General features: G+C 46.7%; 1 protein-coding gene across 1 annotated transcript in view; it reads left to right on the top strand.

Moving 5' to 3' along the window:
- adcy8 (adenylate cyclase 8 (brain)) overlaps window positions 1-17,317 on the top strand; it is an 85,112-nt gene that overhangs the window by 7,736 nt on the left and 60,059 nt on the right. The window contains exon 2 of the mRNA XM_037682446.1: window positions 14,161-14,310. Coding sequence (XP_037538374.1) covers window positions 14,161-14,310 — 150 coding nt within the window. The remainder of the gene's footprint in view (window positions 1-14,160; window positions 14,311-17,317) is intronic.

Below are 17,317 nucleotides of genomic sequence, written 5' to 3'. Positions count from 1 at the left end.
GGGCTTGCTGTTTCTGACACAAATAAAATAGTTTTGTCAATTTTTAAAGAAACTACAATTTTTTTAAACTCGAGTGCCTTAAAGAGTTAAATGAATTTAAATAATCATTTTAAGTTGATATTTTTATTATTTCAGGCTGACATAGCTCCAAAGACAGAACAAGGAATAAAATATCAAATTACAGCATTTTTAATCTGGTAAATGAGCGGGTCGACTGCAGAACGGATGATAATCTTGGTGTACGAGACGTGAGCGGCGGCGGGCGATATGCATTCCTGCATCGTTTGATGGTCCAAACACCTGAAGTCCTCGGGTTAAAGCAGCTGCAACAAATGGACGAGGCTGGAGGCTGATTGATCCCCCCCCCCCCCCGTCTCTAACAGACAGCGATGGACCTTGGGACGCCCCCGTGGGCTCCACAAAGGTCAACATCTGCCTAACGAGCAGAACCAGACCGAGGATGACCCACAGCCGGGTCGAGGACTTCAGGGACACCTGTTCAACGTGGCCGACCCGGCTGTCCTCACGAGGACACGTGCTGATGAGACACACGTGGTCTCTGGACCACATGACTAACCCGTGTTTAATGAAAGGTAAAACGTTAACTGAAGGAAGAAGCAGCATCAGTCCAGCTGCTGTTAAAGACGAGCTGGAAGGATTTATCTGGATCACTAGAATCCTTGTTCAGAATAAAACAGCTGGGGGGGTGGGGGGGTGGACAAGCAGCTTCACGTTTTTAAAACCGTACGAGTCGTCAGATCAGGTGAACGTGTTCCCGTGATCTATCCTGGATCCAGTCAAACATCTCGCTGAATCTTTGTGGGACAGAACTGGACTCAATGTAAAGAAAAACTCAAAGATTCTGTGTCATCTGTTCGAACTGGTTGTATTTATTAGGGAGGACTCTCAGCAGCGGGGAACCCCCAGGGCCTTCTACGCCTTCAGAGAAGGCCTAAGAATTCAGCACAAATTAAATGCTACATTTTTATTCTTTTTTTTTCTTGGGACTTGTCGCTAATTTCTCTTATTTTCTGTAAACTCATTTGCTGTGGAGCAAGACTTTTTTTAATTCATGAAAATACAGTTAGCCAATCAGATCCTTTAAAATGTTTGTCTCCGGGCAGAACATGTTTGAAGGAGTCCTGTCATTGGTCAGGACTTCAGTGTCAGGAGAGAAGGCTGAGCTCAGAGTCTCTGCAGGAGGAGCTTATTACTTGACAGGAACATCAACCAGTCACAGTGCTGATGGACCTGAGCCTTCAGGAAGGCCTTGAGAACCATTTCTTTAACAACCTGTAAAAAAAAAATAATCCAAAATTTAAGTTAAATGTTACATTTATGTTTGATAATGTTCAGTAGTGAAGTTGTGTTTTGCTTCCATCACATGGTGACATGAAACGGTAATTTCTGTGGGTTAATGTCGGATTTCAATGTGAATCATTATTATTTACATGTTGTGAATGCAAGAGACCGGGTGAGCTGCACGGCCTTCTGGGTAATCTTGTGGCAGAGATGGGTGGGCTTTTTCAGGTCATGAGTTCAGACGGGTTGTTCCTTCATGTTCAGGCTTCCGTTAGCGACTTGTTAGCATCTGTCAGGTTGCTACGACGTTACGCTGGTGCAGATTCTCGTTTCACTTCCCACGCAGGAGACTTTTTTCATCTATTGATCACTTCTAGAGAGTTTAAATTAAACTCCATCCAACGTTCGTGAGACAGTTTACTAACAGACAAACACGGAGCGGCTGATTTCATCAGAATCGAGGCTAATTGGAGGTTGCTGACCTTCGTGGTGTAAAGGTCTCGGTGTGACTGCGGCTGGTCTTCTGCTCCACAGCCTGTTATTACACAACAACGACGACCTGTCAGCTCTGATCTCATCCCAACATCTGGAAAACTATTAGCAGCTGGAAACATCGTGTCCAACGGCCACACACGATCGTTTCACAACCAATAAAAGAGACACTAACAGCCGTTTATAAAGATTTTCAGTCGTGCTGTAATCTTTCTGCTCAGAAAGGAGCTCGTTCTCACCAAGAGCATAGATGTAAGGGACATGACTGGCCATGAAATGGGGATAAATTAGACAAAAAGGATTGATCTGATTGGTTTAAACGTCTCTAACTGTTGTAGACGACAAAGACAGTTGTAATCTAGACTGATGTGCTCAACAGCTCAGCTTCTTCTTTAGAGGCTGAGAATGTCAGAGATAAAAAAAATATACCTCAAAACTAGAAAACTACCAATAAAATGTTATGGAACGGCCCTAATCCCAACATTCATCATCTGTCTTCTCTAAACCATGTGGGATTAATGGTTGTAAATGTGTGAACTGACAAAATGGCCGACAGTTTGACCTAGTATGTAGAAAAATGAAAAGAACCAAGAGCTAAAGGTGATCGCCATTATACGCCCTAATGAGAGGTAGACTAAAAAGTAAGCCTCAAACATGGACTTTGTTGTTTTCAACCAGTTTGACATGACGGTCAACAGGGAAGAGGGCCGGCAATGGAGGAGGGGGCGTGACAAAGAGACCATCTTAGCACCAACATAACTGGTTTGTTCCACTTTGGAGTAAACTGTTTGGGGAAGAATCAGTTTTGTGTTGTGTGTTTCCTTGACTGATGAAGCCTTCTGGATCGAAAGTGAAACATTTCAGCACAAAAAAGAAAAGAAACTGTCCAGATGACCTGACTGAAAAATGTTGGATAAGCCTCAAACAGTTGCTGAGCAAAACCTACAAGTGTAATGAGAACTAAATCTGATGTGTAAGCAGCCGGAGGCTCTGGTGTCACATTAATTCAACATTCGGTGTTTTATGTTGGACATGTGACGAGTTATAAGGAGTCGTCTTGTTCTTGTGGTGGGTTTTGTGTTTCTGCTTTGAGTTTGTTGTCTTCCTGTTCCACCAACCGCTCCTACCAGGACTTTTCCACTGTTAGCCTCTGCTCCTCAGTGTGGCCACGCCCACCTACACACCTGTTCCTGGTTTCATTAGTCGCAGCTGCAGACTCCCTTCTCATCATCCGACTGTTTCAAGCAGCGCACCAGTTGAGCACGGCACCACCCACGTCCAGTCCTCCGTCCTTCCTTCACCGTCCTCCAGCCGGGACAACATTTTCCTGCTTTAAAGCAGAAGTCGGTGAGAGTTGGGGAGTGAGCACGCTGGACTCATCAGTCCAGTTTCAGCAGGAGGTCAACACCCACGCTTTGATGGAAAGAGACTAAAGTTTAGAAGAACATTCTGTGGTGAGATCTTTAAAAGCTGTGATTGTGCATCCACACATTGTGAAGGTCACCTGAGACAGACTGCTACAGAACCTGAATAACTTCTGCACCTGCCTTCTAGACCCGAGTACTGGACTCTGTCAAAGCCCGGGTCCTCCTTCCACACCTTGTCTCAGCAGGTCAGCAGGGTCACCGTCTCCTGTGTCGGGTGCCTCCAGAGTACAAACAGCTGACTGAAGGACTCCTGTAATCCTGACCAGAAATAAGTCTTGTTCTCCGTCACCTATGACCCACATGGGGACATACACCAGTACTGAACAGAGAAGACGAGTCCTGCTAACGTGGTAAATGTTCTGTACTTCTACAGCTCCTGATCTGATCAAGAACTCAAAGCTCTTTACAACAATCTGTGCCTCATTCACCCGTTCATACATCACTCTACTAGATCTATAATCAGAGCTTTATCACATTCAGACACTGATGGGACACACATCGGAGACAATGAGGGGTTCAGTGTCTTGCCCAGGGACACTTCAGCATGTGACTGCTGGTGGAATCGAACCCCCAACTCTTGCATTGGAGGACGACGACTTTAACCACTCAGCCACAGCCGCCCCACCTCCATGGTGGTGGAGCGACACTTAGGTGGCCCTCACGCTGGAAGGAGCCACGGACTTCAGGTCCCCTCTGGTACTGGTTCAGGGGACCCTGATGGCAGAGCGGGACACCGAACCGTGGTTCAGTCTTCAACAAGACAACACCCGTCCACACAGGACACGTTAATGGACTGTCTTTGTCCTGCTGAGGTCCTCCAGGGGTCGGCCCGGTCCATCAACCGACGTCAGCTCTGACCCAGCGTTGATCTTCTGGAGCTCTTTCTTTTTCTTCACCTCGCTGCGTTCTTCATTCAGACAGGCTGTAAATGTGCACTTGAACGCCTCACGCCCAGGAAGCGCTGTCATTCAGTTCCTCCTGATAATGAATTCAGAACATATTGGAGAACATCTCACCTTCGTTAGCAGCTGATTTGAGCGATGCACACCTCCTCCCTCCTGCCGCGGCTCTGTTGTCGTCTTCGCTCTAAATCTCATTTGCACTTGCAGCCACAGCCAGGCTGCCAATCGGGCCGAGCCAAGAAGTCTGCTGCTGTCAGACTCGCATCGAAGGGCGTCCAAGCGTTTCCTGCCGGAGTCCGTGATGCTGCAGAGCCGTCGCCGTGACTCTGATCGTTTCAGGAGGTTCCACCGCTGGAATGAAGTCCAAACGGGGATAAATCTCTGCAGAACATGACAAGATAAGATAAGACAGAACTTTATTGATCCCACATGGAATTGTTGTGCCAGAGTTCCAGTACAAAGAGACATGCATGTGAGAAACAGAACTGAAATCTGCTGCATGAAGGTCTACCTGATGGTTCCTACAAGTTCTGATGGTTCTCCACATCAGCTCAGTTGAAGGGTTTCGTTGAAGGACCTCAGATATCGTCATGGTAACGAGTCTCTTGTTCTGGGGAAGAGTTGGACGGATAAATCAGAACATTTCTCAGAAACGACGCGCTGAGATTCTCTGGAAACAGTTCTTGTCAGAGGGTTTAACGCCGGTCGTTGGTCGTTGGTCGTTTTGGCGTTTTAGCCTCTGAAAAGTCTTCGTTGAACCTTTTCCAGAAATAAAAGAGTTTAGTTTCAGGCCAGAGTCAGGGGCCGGATCGCTCTTCTGCTTCTTTGGAAACTTTTGAGCTTGTTTCATTTCATAACTTCTGATCTGTTCAACATCTACCATCACTAGCCGGCGCGTTGCCTTTTCATCACCCCAGCTCCAAGGTCAAAGTCATAAATCAAGGTCAATATTAATCAGACTTTGTTGAGGGTTCTCAGTATCCACTGTTCCATCGGTTCGCTCTTCCTCGGTCACGTCCTGCCCCGCCCACTCTCACCTGTTCCCTGTTGTCATTTTACTCCCAGGTGTCTCCACTCCTTTTCACCTTCACTCTGGCACCGCTGAGCTTCATGTCTGCTTCTCTTCAACAACAGCTGTATTCTTCTTCTTCTTCATTTTTTATTTACAGCTTTTATTTTGTTCTCCGAGCTCCTCGTGTTTGTCTTCCTGGGTCTATTCTCCACAAACTGCGACACTTATGTTCAGAAACGACTTGGTGTACAATCTCTTGTGACGTCGTGTGAGACTCAGGGGATGAGTTGTGAATGACTCTCAGCGACTACCACACCACATTTTAACCCCAAACCTGTAAAAAAATGACAGTTAGAGCCTTAAGACTAGTTTTCCATCTTCAACTGGATTGACTCAGATTTTTATCCAATAATTTATTTTTCGCAGTTTCTTTAAACTACAGCCGCTGGCTCGTGAGATATTTTGCTAACAGACAGCCAAATGAACACAGAAACGTCATCCACCTCCACCTTTTGGCAGCAGCGGATAAAGCTGAGGAACAAATCCGACGTTTAGTGCAGGAATGTGAGATGTTGAGGCGAAACCATCACCCTGCAGCTTGTGTTGCTTCTGCTCTTTCGGCTTTTTGTTTTGTTTATTAAAGTCTCAGCAGCTAAAGCCAGGGCGGAAAGCTTCGTGTTTTTTATTGTCTGCAGCAGCGTTCACGCTCAGCGTCTGTAAACTGCACTCCCTCAGTGTTTGGCACCTTTAGCAGCTCTGAGTGGAAACAAAGTGGAATATTTCCACTCAGCTAAAAATAGCTCTCTGGTTCTCCTCTCTGGTCGATTCCCGACATAAAACTCCCACCATGATGGAGATCAACGCTCAGAGGAGGACTCTACAAAGAGCATTTATCTGCAATTTTCACAATCAGGTCGACTGTGAAGTGGGCTGCCGGCACCGGTTGACATTTACGTGTAATTTATGCTCGTGAGTCATTTATTTTTTAAATCAGACTGTCGAACGTGAGTCACACCAGCTGCTCCATCATCCTTCAGCTCAGCTGGATGGAAAAAGACCAAAAGACACCAGCTTCAGGCCCCGTCCAGACCAGATGGACATTTGTGAATAAATCAGATGTTTTTATTAAACGCTGTCTAAAAGTGGACGTGTTACGGTGACGTGTCCTTCCAGAACTTCTGATCTGCGGAAGATCAGTTAAGAAACATTATACACCTATGCATCATCTCCAGACAGTGTGTTGCCTACACTCTTCATCACCGCGGCTGCAAGATCAAGGTCACAAGTCAAGGTCAAAGGTTACAAGGTCTTTGCTGTTCGTGACCATTCATTCAACCTTTATTTAAACAGACAAGTCACATTGAGCCTCGAAGACTCAAAGACTCATACACACGTGAGACCTGGGGGGGGGGATGTCCATGAGCATGTCCAGAGACAACACACAGAGGCACTGCAGAGTTCAGAAGAAATCACTCAGTTCAAATAGTTCCCTCTGGAGAGATCCGTACACACTCGGGGGGTGCCGAGGATGACCAAGGATGAATGTCAGATAGAATCCAAAGAATCTGGGCCCCTCTGATTGGTCCGTAGACTTCCTCAGTGGGGGGAGGGGCAGAGCATCAAGGTTTACAAAACTTCCAGGCGGGTTGAGATAAGATGGCCTGTCAAGGTCAGTCAGGGAGCTGAATTCAGATAAACACGATTGTTTTGGGGACAGGCAGAACTTTACTGACATCTACCTTGAGTCTGTGTCGGTCCACTCGGTTCTGAAACGTCCAAATTAAATGACCACACCAATGGACCATGCCTGAGAGTAATCCCCGAGATCTGATCCATCCTGTCAAAAGCATTTGAGTCTGGGAGCTCGAGGCACAAACCAAACCATCATAAGACAAGCAGCATGATCGGGTCCAGAATTGCTGCCGACGACTTCCTTGATTGTTGATAAACCAGGAACCAGTCGAATCCAAAAAGCAGGAACCAGTTATCATAAATCCAATTATATATGCGTTCTTAACATCCATGATTGGCAGCAGAGATAGACACGTCATCAAATCTTCAAGTCGAGATATCCAGCTGCGTGCCAACAGGATAAATAGACTCGCCTAAAGCCTGTCTTCTCTTCGAAGAAATGTTATCAATTGGGTTGAGGGACCAACTGATCAAATCCATAGCAGAATAATGATTCAGAAGATTTGCAGAAGAGAGGATCTAAAGAATCCTGATGCATGCTCAAGAATCTAAAGAGAGGATCTAAAGAAGTTTCACAGACAGGACAGAGCAAAGTGGAGAGGGAGAGGAGGAGAAGGCGTCCGCCCTTGACAAGAGCAAGTGTTTGCATTGCTGCTGTATAATGGTCTGTAGATGTGGAAATCTTGTTTTTTATACTTTCTGTCTTGCATCCACACAGAAGCGGCTCTTTAGAACCCCTGAATGGTGTTTTTTAAACTGGGCTCCAGAGTTTGTATGAAACCAGAATATGATTTGTGTTAACGAGGACATTATTTAAATAAAACACGTTTTGGTGGAACACGAAACAGAAGATGGACCTGACGTGTCGCTGGGCCGGAACATTTTGCCTTCACGCTGATAATTAGTGAAACTGGATGCGGTGCGAAGCTGCCAGGAGCTTTTGTTCTGGTGTCAGCGATCCTGGTTCTGCTCAGCAATGCATGAGGTTTGGATCGGGTTCTTCCAGTTGCATCAAAGCGAGCAGAACACATTTTGTTGGCGCTGAAGCCTGTCAGCTCGTCTGCGAACAGAAAAACACCAAGCTGTCTGTGGTTCTTCCAACACGGTGCGAGGAAACGTTACGAGCCGATGAATTATTAACCGGGGCGGTCCGGAGCATCTAAACGTGTCAGCAGAGAGCTGAGCGTGAGAACCCAGTTAATCATTCCCCGTCCTCCGAGCTGCAGAATAAATCCTGTCCTTTGGCTCTGGAGGGCTTTCTGCAGCAGAGGGTGGGCTTTAGCTGCAGCTCTCAGCCAGCTGCTCCACTCATGGGTTTATTCAGCCGTCCTCAGAAACTGAAGCAGGTTTAACCAGGTGGGGGGGTCCCCCTGCTCTGAGCACTGGTGCCACTGACACACACCGTTGAACCCTTAAAAACACCCCCACCTGTCTGCAGCCTGACAGAAGCAGCAAATCACCACACCGTAAACATCCATCCATCCATTATCTTTACCCGCTTGTTCCATTTTGGGTCACGGGGGTCGCTGGTGCCCATGTCCAGCAATCACTGTGCGAGGGGCGGGGGACACCCTGGACGGGTCGCAAGTCCATCACAGGGCCACATAGAGACAAACGAGACAAACAACCATTCACTCTCTCACTCACACCTAGGGACAATTTAGAGTTACCAATCAGCCTAACATGCATGTTTTTGGTCTGTGGGAGGAAACCGGAGTACCCGGAGAAAACCCACGCATGCACGGAGAGAACATGCAAACTCCACCCAGAAAGGCCCCTGGACCGGGGTTTGAACCAGGGACCTGCTGGCTGAGAGGCAGCAGCTCTACCAGTTGCACCACCGTGCTGCCTCACCGTAAACATCTGAGGCATAAATCTGTCAGTCTAGTAAAAAGAGTGCTTAAAAAAACTATTTTAAGTTTAAGTCAGGGAACTCATGACTTTAACCATGCACACGCACACACACACACACACACACACACACACACACACACACACACACACACACACACACACACACACACACACACACACCCCATCCCCCGATAAGGTCCACGGACCTTTAGACGACCTGAAGACGTGTTTGTTTCCTATTCATGGAATTTTCATCAGCTTTTAAGAGGGTGCAGCCCAACGAGTCTTTAGTCTGACTGCAGGGTTCAGAACACTGGTGTTCCACAGGGTTGTGTGTTAGCTCCACTCTTATTTGGTTATAGACTAATGAGCTGTGATATAACAACAAAGACTTCACACACATTAGGTATGCTGTTGAGATGTCCCTAGTCCTGCTCCCGGCTCATAGATCCGCTCTCTGCCTGGTTCAATGACAGTTTTCTGGACCTAAATGTCAATAAAACCAAGGAGCTTTGTCTGGGAGGTGGATGGGAAGCAGCCAGCCCAGAACTGTTTTCAGACCTTCTGTTATAAAAGGACAGGAAGTAGAGCAGGTGAATGAATTTAAATACCTCGGAACAATAATAGACAACAAGTTGACCTTTCAGCCCGACACTGACTGGATTCAGCGCAAGCAGACACCCTGCAGCCGATGTACAGGCCACTGGTTGAACGTGTTTCCTTGAATATTGTCTCATGGTTTGAGAACCTCCTAGCCGGAGACCATTTGTCCCAGGTGCTCAAACTTGGTAGTCAAGTAAGATTAAACAGGTTTATAATGACCCAGCTCATCTGCGACCATTGGTCAGGTCGGTACCGTCTGGCAGAAGACCGATGGTTCCACTAACAAAGACAAATGGTACAAAGAGTCGGTGGTTCCGTCCTAACAGGCTCCTGTTTAAACGCAGCCCCACGTCACAAACTGTCCTCTGAGACGTTCTTCGATTTTAATGTCTCGTGCATTCATTGGTTTTCTGTGATAGCTCCAGTCGTGCTTTTTAAAGGTTTTACTGCATTTTTAATTTGTTTTGTGTTGAATGTTTGAGCCTGATGTCAAAAACAAGTCTCCATTTCATGAAATGTTACGGACAATAAAGTTAGATTGAACTGAGTTTATGATATAATTTATAAAATATCCCCTGGAGAATATAACAAAGGTATAAAAAGGCAAAATCACGCTTTCAGAGTCACGCTTTGGGAGTTTTATCACTGTTCTGACCAGTGAACATTCACATTACGAGGGGTGTTGTGTTGGGAAACTCCTGAACGCTGCAGGCTTCAGCCGGCTCCACGCTTTTATTTTGACACGTCAAATGTACATGTGAGGTCACACAATCGTACCAAAACTCACACATATGTTTTTTTACAGAAATGCTTCAGGTAAAAGTTGTGAAGTTGACGTGACCTCTGACCTCTGACCTCCACTAACCTGACACAGAAACATGATCATTTTCCGTCTCTCCACCGAAATGAAAACATCCTGATAACAATTACTATTATTAACCCTCGCTAATTATTTTCCGTGCAGCTGTTGACGACACCCCCCCCCCCCCCCCAACGAGGCCTTGTTAAAAACATCACGTCATTTCCCCCTAATGAATTCTCCGGCGCTCTCGGAGCCGCTGCCCTTTAAGGAGAACCGCCGTGCTCTTTTCCAAAACATCCTGCGTGCCGCCACAGCTGCTGCAGGGCCGCAGCTCCGCATTCTGGTCTCAGTGGGACGAGCAGGGGGACTCCAGGGGGGCGGGGGGGTCATGAATTAAATGTGACTAAGCTGATGGCGTCCTGGGAGGGGTTCACAGTAACGCTGCCATCCGGCCTCCAGGGAGAGGAGCAGCACCAGCACAGCTGTCCGTCTTAACGGGAAGACTCGGCGGCGTCCGTTAAACGAAACCTTGAAGGTTCCTCGGGTCAGAACCGGTCCACCTGAGCCCTGGAGGCCAGTTTAAAAACCTGTTCTGCTCCCAGACCCAGTTCTAAAAACGTTCAAGCTCTTCTGACCCGAACGAGCTGACGCTGAGTTGGAGCTACCCTCAGCCGAAAACTTTATTTAAAAAGTTCTTCCAAACAGCAGAGGAGCAAACACGCAGCTCACGCCACAGAAGTACGTTAAAACACGAGTAAATTAAAGACGAGTGATAAAAACCATAAATCTGACGGAGCCGAAGGAGCAGAAACAAAATCATCTCCCCCGAGTCGAGTTTCAGGCTCCTCACCAGGATCTCAGTGGACCTCAAGCCCTGGTCTTCTTTGTGTTGACACTTTGAGCTACTTTTCTGCTCATTTTAGCTTTTAGCTTCTCTTCTGTTCATATTACTGTTCATATTAGGCTTTAGCTACTTTTCTGCTCATTTTAGCTTTTTTCCTCGTGTTCATGTAGTTTTAACTTTTAGCTACTCTTCTGCTCATATTACTTTTTAGCTACTGCTTTGATGATTTTAAATTTCAATTAGTGTTTTTCTGGTTTAGGATATTTAGCTTCCATTTGGCTAATTTTAGCTGTTATCTACTGTTTTGTTTTAACTTTTAGCTACTGTTCTGATTTTTGCTTACTTTACAGCTACACTTGCGCTTGTTTTAGCATTTAGCTGTTGTTTTGACGGTTATAATGTTTGCTATTTTTCTGTTAATTTTAGCTTTTTGTATACCTGTTCTGCTCATTTTAGCTACTGTTCAGCTGGTTTAGTTTTTTTTTGCTTCTATTCTGCTTTTAGATACTGTTTTGATGGTTTTAGCTTTTGGTAACAGTTTAGATTTTTTTTAAACTTTACTTCCACTCTTGTGCTTGATTTAGCTTTTAGCTGCTGTTCTGCTTGTTTTAACTCTGAGTTTCTGTTCTGCTCAGTTTAGTTTGTCTTGTGCTCATTTTAGCTCATGTTCTGATTGTTTTAGCTGTTACACATTTTCAGCTTCTTCAGCAAACATCAGCAAAGTCAGCATTCACTGATTTTGTAGCAGAAAATACAATTTTAGCCTTTTTTTCTGGATTACTTTTGTTTTTCAGCGTTTTTATTTATTGATTCTTTTTTTTTTTTAGCTGATTTAATGTTTTTAAAAAATAAAATCGGCTGAAAGAGCTAAAGAAATGGATTCTTACTATGACTTTATTTTTGTTAAACTCTGCCGAGTTGTGTAACTTTATAACAAATATAAACTGAAATGTGAATGTTGTGTGTTTTTAGCTATCTTTAAATAGAAGCCGAAGCGTGGTGGCTGCAGAACCTGTCCAGACTCGTCCCCAGCTCTTATTTTCCTCCGACGTCCTCGGGAGATGCAGACAAACACTTTGTTGCTCCTCTGAGAGAAACGTTCAGCTTTGATTCAGTGTAACGTCTAACAGCCGAACCTTTATGAGCGTTGCATCAGGTGAAGCCGAGAGGCGCCGAGAGGCGCCGAGAGGCGCCGAGAGGCGCCGAAAGGCCCCGTGTTGCGCAGAGTTGCATCAGCCGAAGGCCGATGAAGGGCTTCTGTCTTCATGGAACACAGAACTGGCAGAAATGTTTGTTTTCCTGACCCGCCCGTCGCCTTCGGCCTCTTCTCAGACTGACTGAGGAAGACTCTGCTGCCTTCATCATTCCGTTCTTTGGCTGTTTCATGTTTTACCAACAAAAGACTTAGAGTTAATTTAACTGTTCTTGTATCAAAACATTCGGCTACATTTTACTTTTACTTTTGTAATTTATATAAATGTTTACTTTTTATTTCTAAAAAGAACTCGTAGAAATACGTAAAAATTTCTTCGGCTCCTTTAAGAGCGTTCTCAGCTTCAGCCACTGGCTCTGTTTCGTCTTGTCATGCTACTTTTAGCTTCTGTTTGGCTAAATTTAGCTTTATGCAGTGGATTTGCTTCTTTTAGGCTTTAGCTACATTTTTACAAATTTAAGCTTTCATGTTTTTTTGCTACTTTTCATTTTTTAGCTACAGTTTTGCTAATTTCAGTTGGGGGCTACAGCTATGCTAAATTTAGCTTTTGGCTATAGTTTTGCTATTTTTAGCTTGTAGTCACAGTCTTTCCTCACTATTAGCTACAGCTTAGCGTTCTTAGCTGTCAACATCACCTTAGTAATGTTAGCGTTTAGCTGTAGCTTGTAAGCTGCTGCTTATTTGAGCATTTATGTAGCATTTAGCTATACGGCAGTGCAGAGTGACTGATCTTGGAGCATGGAGGGAGACATTTCATCCCCCATCAGGTGCAGTGGTGGAGCCAGGGGGTGGCCATTGCTGGCTCTGGCCCCATAGATTAATCTTCAGCCACCCCGATCCTTTCAGGAAACTCTACTTTTAAATAATATTAAACTAGAAAGACTCAAATGATCCGGGCGGTCTGTTTACATGTGGTGGTGGCCATCTTGGATTTTGATTTGGCAACCAGTTTTTAACTTTGGACATTTTTTACTCCTAAATGGAGCCGTGAAGCAAAATGGAAGGTGGCTCTTCTTCACTTGTTTTTCAAGTCGCTGCTCACCACGTGCGCACCACGTGCGCACCACGTGCCCAAAGCGATGGACAGATCCAGCTCCCGCTCATCGCTCTGTAGCGAGGACAAAAACCTGAATTTGACTTTATTGTTACACAACAACTACACAACTACACAACAACTACACAACAACTACACAACTACACAACAACTACACAACTACACAACTACACAACAACTACACAACAACTACACAAATACACAACGACTACACAACGACTACACAACTACACAACGACTACACAACGACTACACAACAACTACACAACGACTACACAACTACACAACAACTACACAACAGCTACACAACAACTACACAACAACTACACAACGACTACACAACAACTACACAACAGTGTTTGCTGAGGCGAGGTGGCGTCAGAGCGTGGAGCTGGAGCTGACCCGGTCCAGTAAAACAGGTTTATGTGTCAGTGTGGATTATTGAGATTATTTTCCAAAGGTCCAAACCTCCGGCTCTCATACGGGCTGACAGGAACCTGTAGAACCAGAACAGGGCCGACCTTCAGAACCAGAACCAGACCGTGGATCGTGGGCAGGAGGTGTGTTCCCTCCTTCAGTGACCTGTTGGTTCTCCTCTTCTGATCTGGTTTCAGAGGTTCTGGTTCTGGTTCTGGCTCGTTGACCCGTCAGGAAACATTAATTTTTCTTCTCGTCCCGACACACTGTGGAGGCGAGGTTCTGTGTGTTTTGGGCCGGGTGGAACCAGAGCTGGTTCTGTTGGGTTTCTGAGAACAGAACTTTGTTTCAGGCTTTTGATGTTTGGGAGGAAAGAGTCAGAGTTTTGGACCGGTTCTGTGACCTGAACCTTGTTTTGGGGTCAGAACCTGACCTCTCTGTGTGTTCCGGGTCAGAACCTGACCTCTCTGTGTGTTCCGGGTCAGAACCTGACCTCTCTGTGTGTTCCGGGTCAGAACCTGACCTCTGCGTGCTCGTGTGTTCCAGGTGGCGGCTCAGGCCGTGCTCTTCTTGTGCATCAACACGGCGGGGATCTTCATCAGCTACCTGTCGGACCGGGCCCAGCGGCAGGCCTTCCTGGAGACGCGGCGCTGCATCGAGGCCCGGCTGCGGCTCGAGACGGAGAACCAGAGACAGGTGAGCCCCGCCGAGTCCCTCAGACTCAACACGTCACCAAACTGACAGCCTCACCTGACCCAGGTGGAGAGGTGCTGGTTCTGAACGGGTCAGCTCCTGTAAGTTACATCTGAACGGTTCTGGTTCTTATGACCCGCCCATCGAAGGCGGACGTGTCGCGGTGTAGAATCCATAAACTTTAGGGAACTTCTGATCCCACAAGATAATCGAACAAAACTTTTACCTCCATTAGACGATGTGTTGCGTAATCCCCCAAAGCCCCGCCCCCTCAAAGCCCCGCCCCCCCAGCTCCAGGGTTTACGTTCCTGTGACGTCCTACAGATAGAATGAAAACATGTTAATATTTAAAACATGGTAAAATTCACTTGATTTTGTCACATAATCAGTATATTTTCTATTGAACATGAAAGTGAAACAGGAAGTGACATCACAGGGAACTTCCTGCTCGTTGTTTCCTGAAACATTATTTTTGAACTTTGACTCTTCTTCTCTCTAAATAATCTACTGAAACTTCAGATTCTTCTCCACCGTCTGTCAGCCGTTGTAGCGACGTTCTGCTTACATGCAGGTGCTCCCCTCTGACATCACTTCCTGTTCCTGTGCGTGCAGACGTCTCATTGGCTGTTCATCTCATCGCTCATATTAATTACACAGACGTGATGAGGGTCCGGTGATAACGAGGAGTTGATCCGTTTGTTGACGAGCGTTCAACGTGCCGTCCTCTCGTCACTTCCTGTCATAACCTCGACGGACCACGACAGCTCAGCAGTTCCTGCCGTGTGTCTCAGACCTCATGTTTACTGTAGTTTACTGTCTGTTTGACATTTCACTAGGAGGATTGGGTCAACTGGCTCAATACTGCAGGCTGTGATTGGCTTTCAGCTACTGAGACTGTTTGCGTTTGGTTCCTGCAGACTGTGAGTCGGTCTGTTTGCTTGTCGGAGTGCACGGCTGCTCAATGAGCGTGCACGTAGGTTCGAGCACGTCTCTGTCCCTCGAGCATCAACCTCCACTCTACTTCCTGTCGCACGGCGTCGCAACTCATCGTGAGCCGACAGCAGCCGATGGGCGTTAGTTAACAGGCCGAATGTCTGCGGCCGGTTAGAGTCCTCGATCTGGAGCACGCACGCACGCACGCACGCACGCACAGAGCTGTGTTTACGCTGCATTGGCTCCGAGGACTCACAGAAAGCTTTTACCTCGCTCTTCTTCCCTGGAAGGTTCTGGTTCTGGTTCTGATGAGTTCTGAAATGCTGCTGTGATGGAGAGAGGCGGGGCGCCGCCCCGAGCAGGACGCCTCGGCGTCGACCAATCAGAGAGGAGAATTTCTGTCGCCACGCTTCAGCCTCGTCCTCCATGTTTCTGGCCGACGGAAACAGCTTGAAGAAATAACACATTTGAACGGATCCGTGGGACTCCTTCACGTAAAAATAAAAACTCGTCGGATCTTTCACAACGTTGTTGGATTTTATTCGACCCGTCATCGTTTCCTCTGGTTTATTTAAACGAAGCAGCAGAAGAAGAAAAGCTGAACACATCACGTGGCCGAAGCTTGTAGCTGAAACTTCAGTTCACTCCGAGGCTCGTCTGCAGCTGCAGAGCCGATCCTGTTTCTGTAATCTCACTGATTTAAATCAACTGTGGTGCCGATTTTAATCCCTGAAGTTTCAGATAATCTCCAGCATAAGACGGCTTTTTTATTTGTTTATTTATTTATTTGTTGCAGCACGAGTCTCTGCTGTTTATTAAAGTGGATTTTAGATTTTGAAGCTCAGATCTAACTTTAGCTTTCTGCAGTCATCGTCTTCTGCAGAGCTGGAGTGGATTAGAAACAGATTATCTGAGCAAAAATAGCTGCAACTACACAAATATCACTTCCTGTGAAAATACAGCATGAACATTTCCTGCTGAACGATTTCTTCTGCACACAGCAGAAGCAGCTGAATGCAGCTGAAGCAGATGAAGCATCCTCAGCTGATATTTCTGAAGCTTCATGAGCAGCCGGCCCGACACGAGAGGAACGTCAGCCGGAGTCTCCTTCACAATAAAAGCAGCTCCAGTTGTCAGGGAGCTGCTGGAGGCCTTCAGCTCGCAGCTAAAATCAAGCTGCGCTAATGATCATTAAAGCTAATGTGACACGCAGCCCGCCGGCGCTCAGCGGGCCCGACTGGACCCGATGTCCAGCGGAGCAGAAACTCTGCAGCTTCTCGGCTGACTCACTCCTGCAGCAGCCGAAGGTCCAGGAAACGATCTTTGCACAGGCCAAAAGCAGCCGTAGCTGCTGCTTATCAAAGGTTCAGCTGTCATAGTGTTGAGGCAGTCGGTCCGGACAGTCGTTCCTGTTTCACTCAGTAAACGTGTTAAAACGATGACCCCAGGGCTCGCAGGTCTTCTGTAAACTGGATGGAAGTAGCTGAGAGTCATCCCCAACGCAGGCTGTGAGAGCTGACGGGCCGTTTAAAACTTCTGCACGCGGGCGACGTGGGATCAACTCCTCTTTAGTGTTTAAAACTTTATTTTAGGCCCTTAAAAGCATCAAATCCTCAGTTTTTCTTTAAGTATAACTTTTATTCACAGTCAAAGGCGGGACGTGATCATCAGCCCAGCTCCAAGGTCAAGGTCACAAGTCAAGGTCAAATGTTGTACGAGCTCGTTGCCGGGGCTACACATTGTTGTGTAACGGCAGAACGCTTGTCCAAATATTAAATCAGGTTCGATTTATGTTTTGGCTCGTCAGTGGCTGCGGGTGCTCGGTGGTCAGAGCAGCCTCAGGTAGTCCTGAGGTTGCAGGTTCAAGTCCAGCTTGTGTTAGTTGTATTTGCTCTAACGGCTCGGTGGAAGGCCCTGACCAAATCTTCTGAGGAAGCAGCAGCAGTTCGGTCGACCGGTGGCTCTGCGGCACAAACATCTACCGGGCACCGTGGCACTGTGGCACCGTGGCACTGTGGCACCGTGGCACCGTGGCACTGTGGCACCGTGGCACCGTGGCACCGTGGCACCGTGGCAC

The sequence above is a fragment of the Nematolebias whitei genome, chromosome 9 (genome assembly GCF_014905685.2).
Source record: "Nematolebias whitei isolate Nwh7 chromosome 9, NemWhi1, whole genome shotgun sequence".
In the NCBI taxonomy this organism is placed as follows: domain Eukaryota; kingdom Metazoa; phylum Chordata; class Actinopteri; order Cyprinodontiformes; family Rivulidae; genus Nematolebias; species Nematolebias whitei.
Note: the sequence above shows the minus strand (reverse complement) of the source record. Positions and strands in the feature narration are given on the sequence as shown.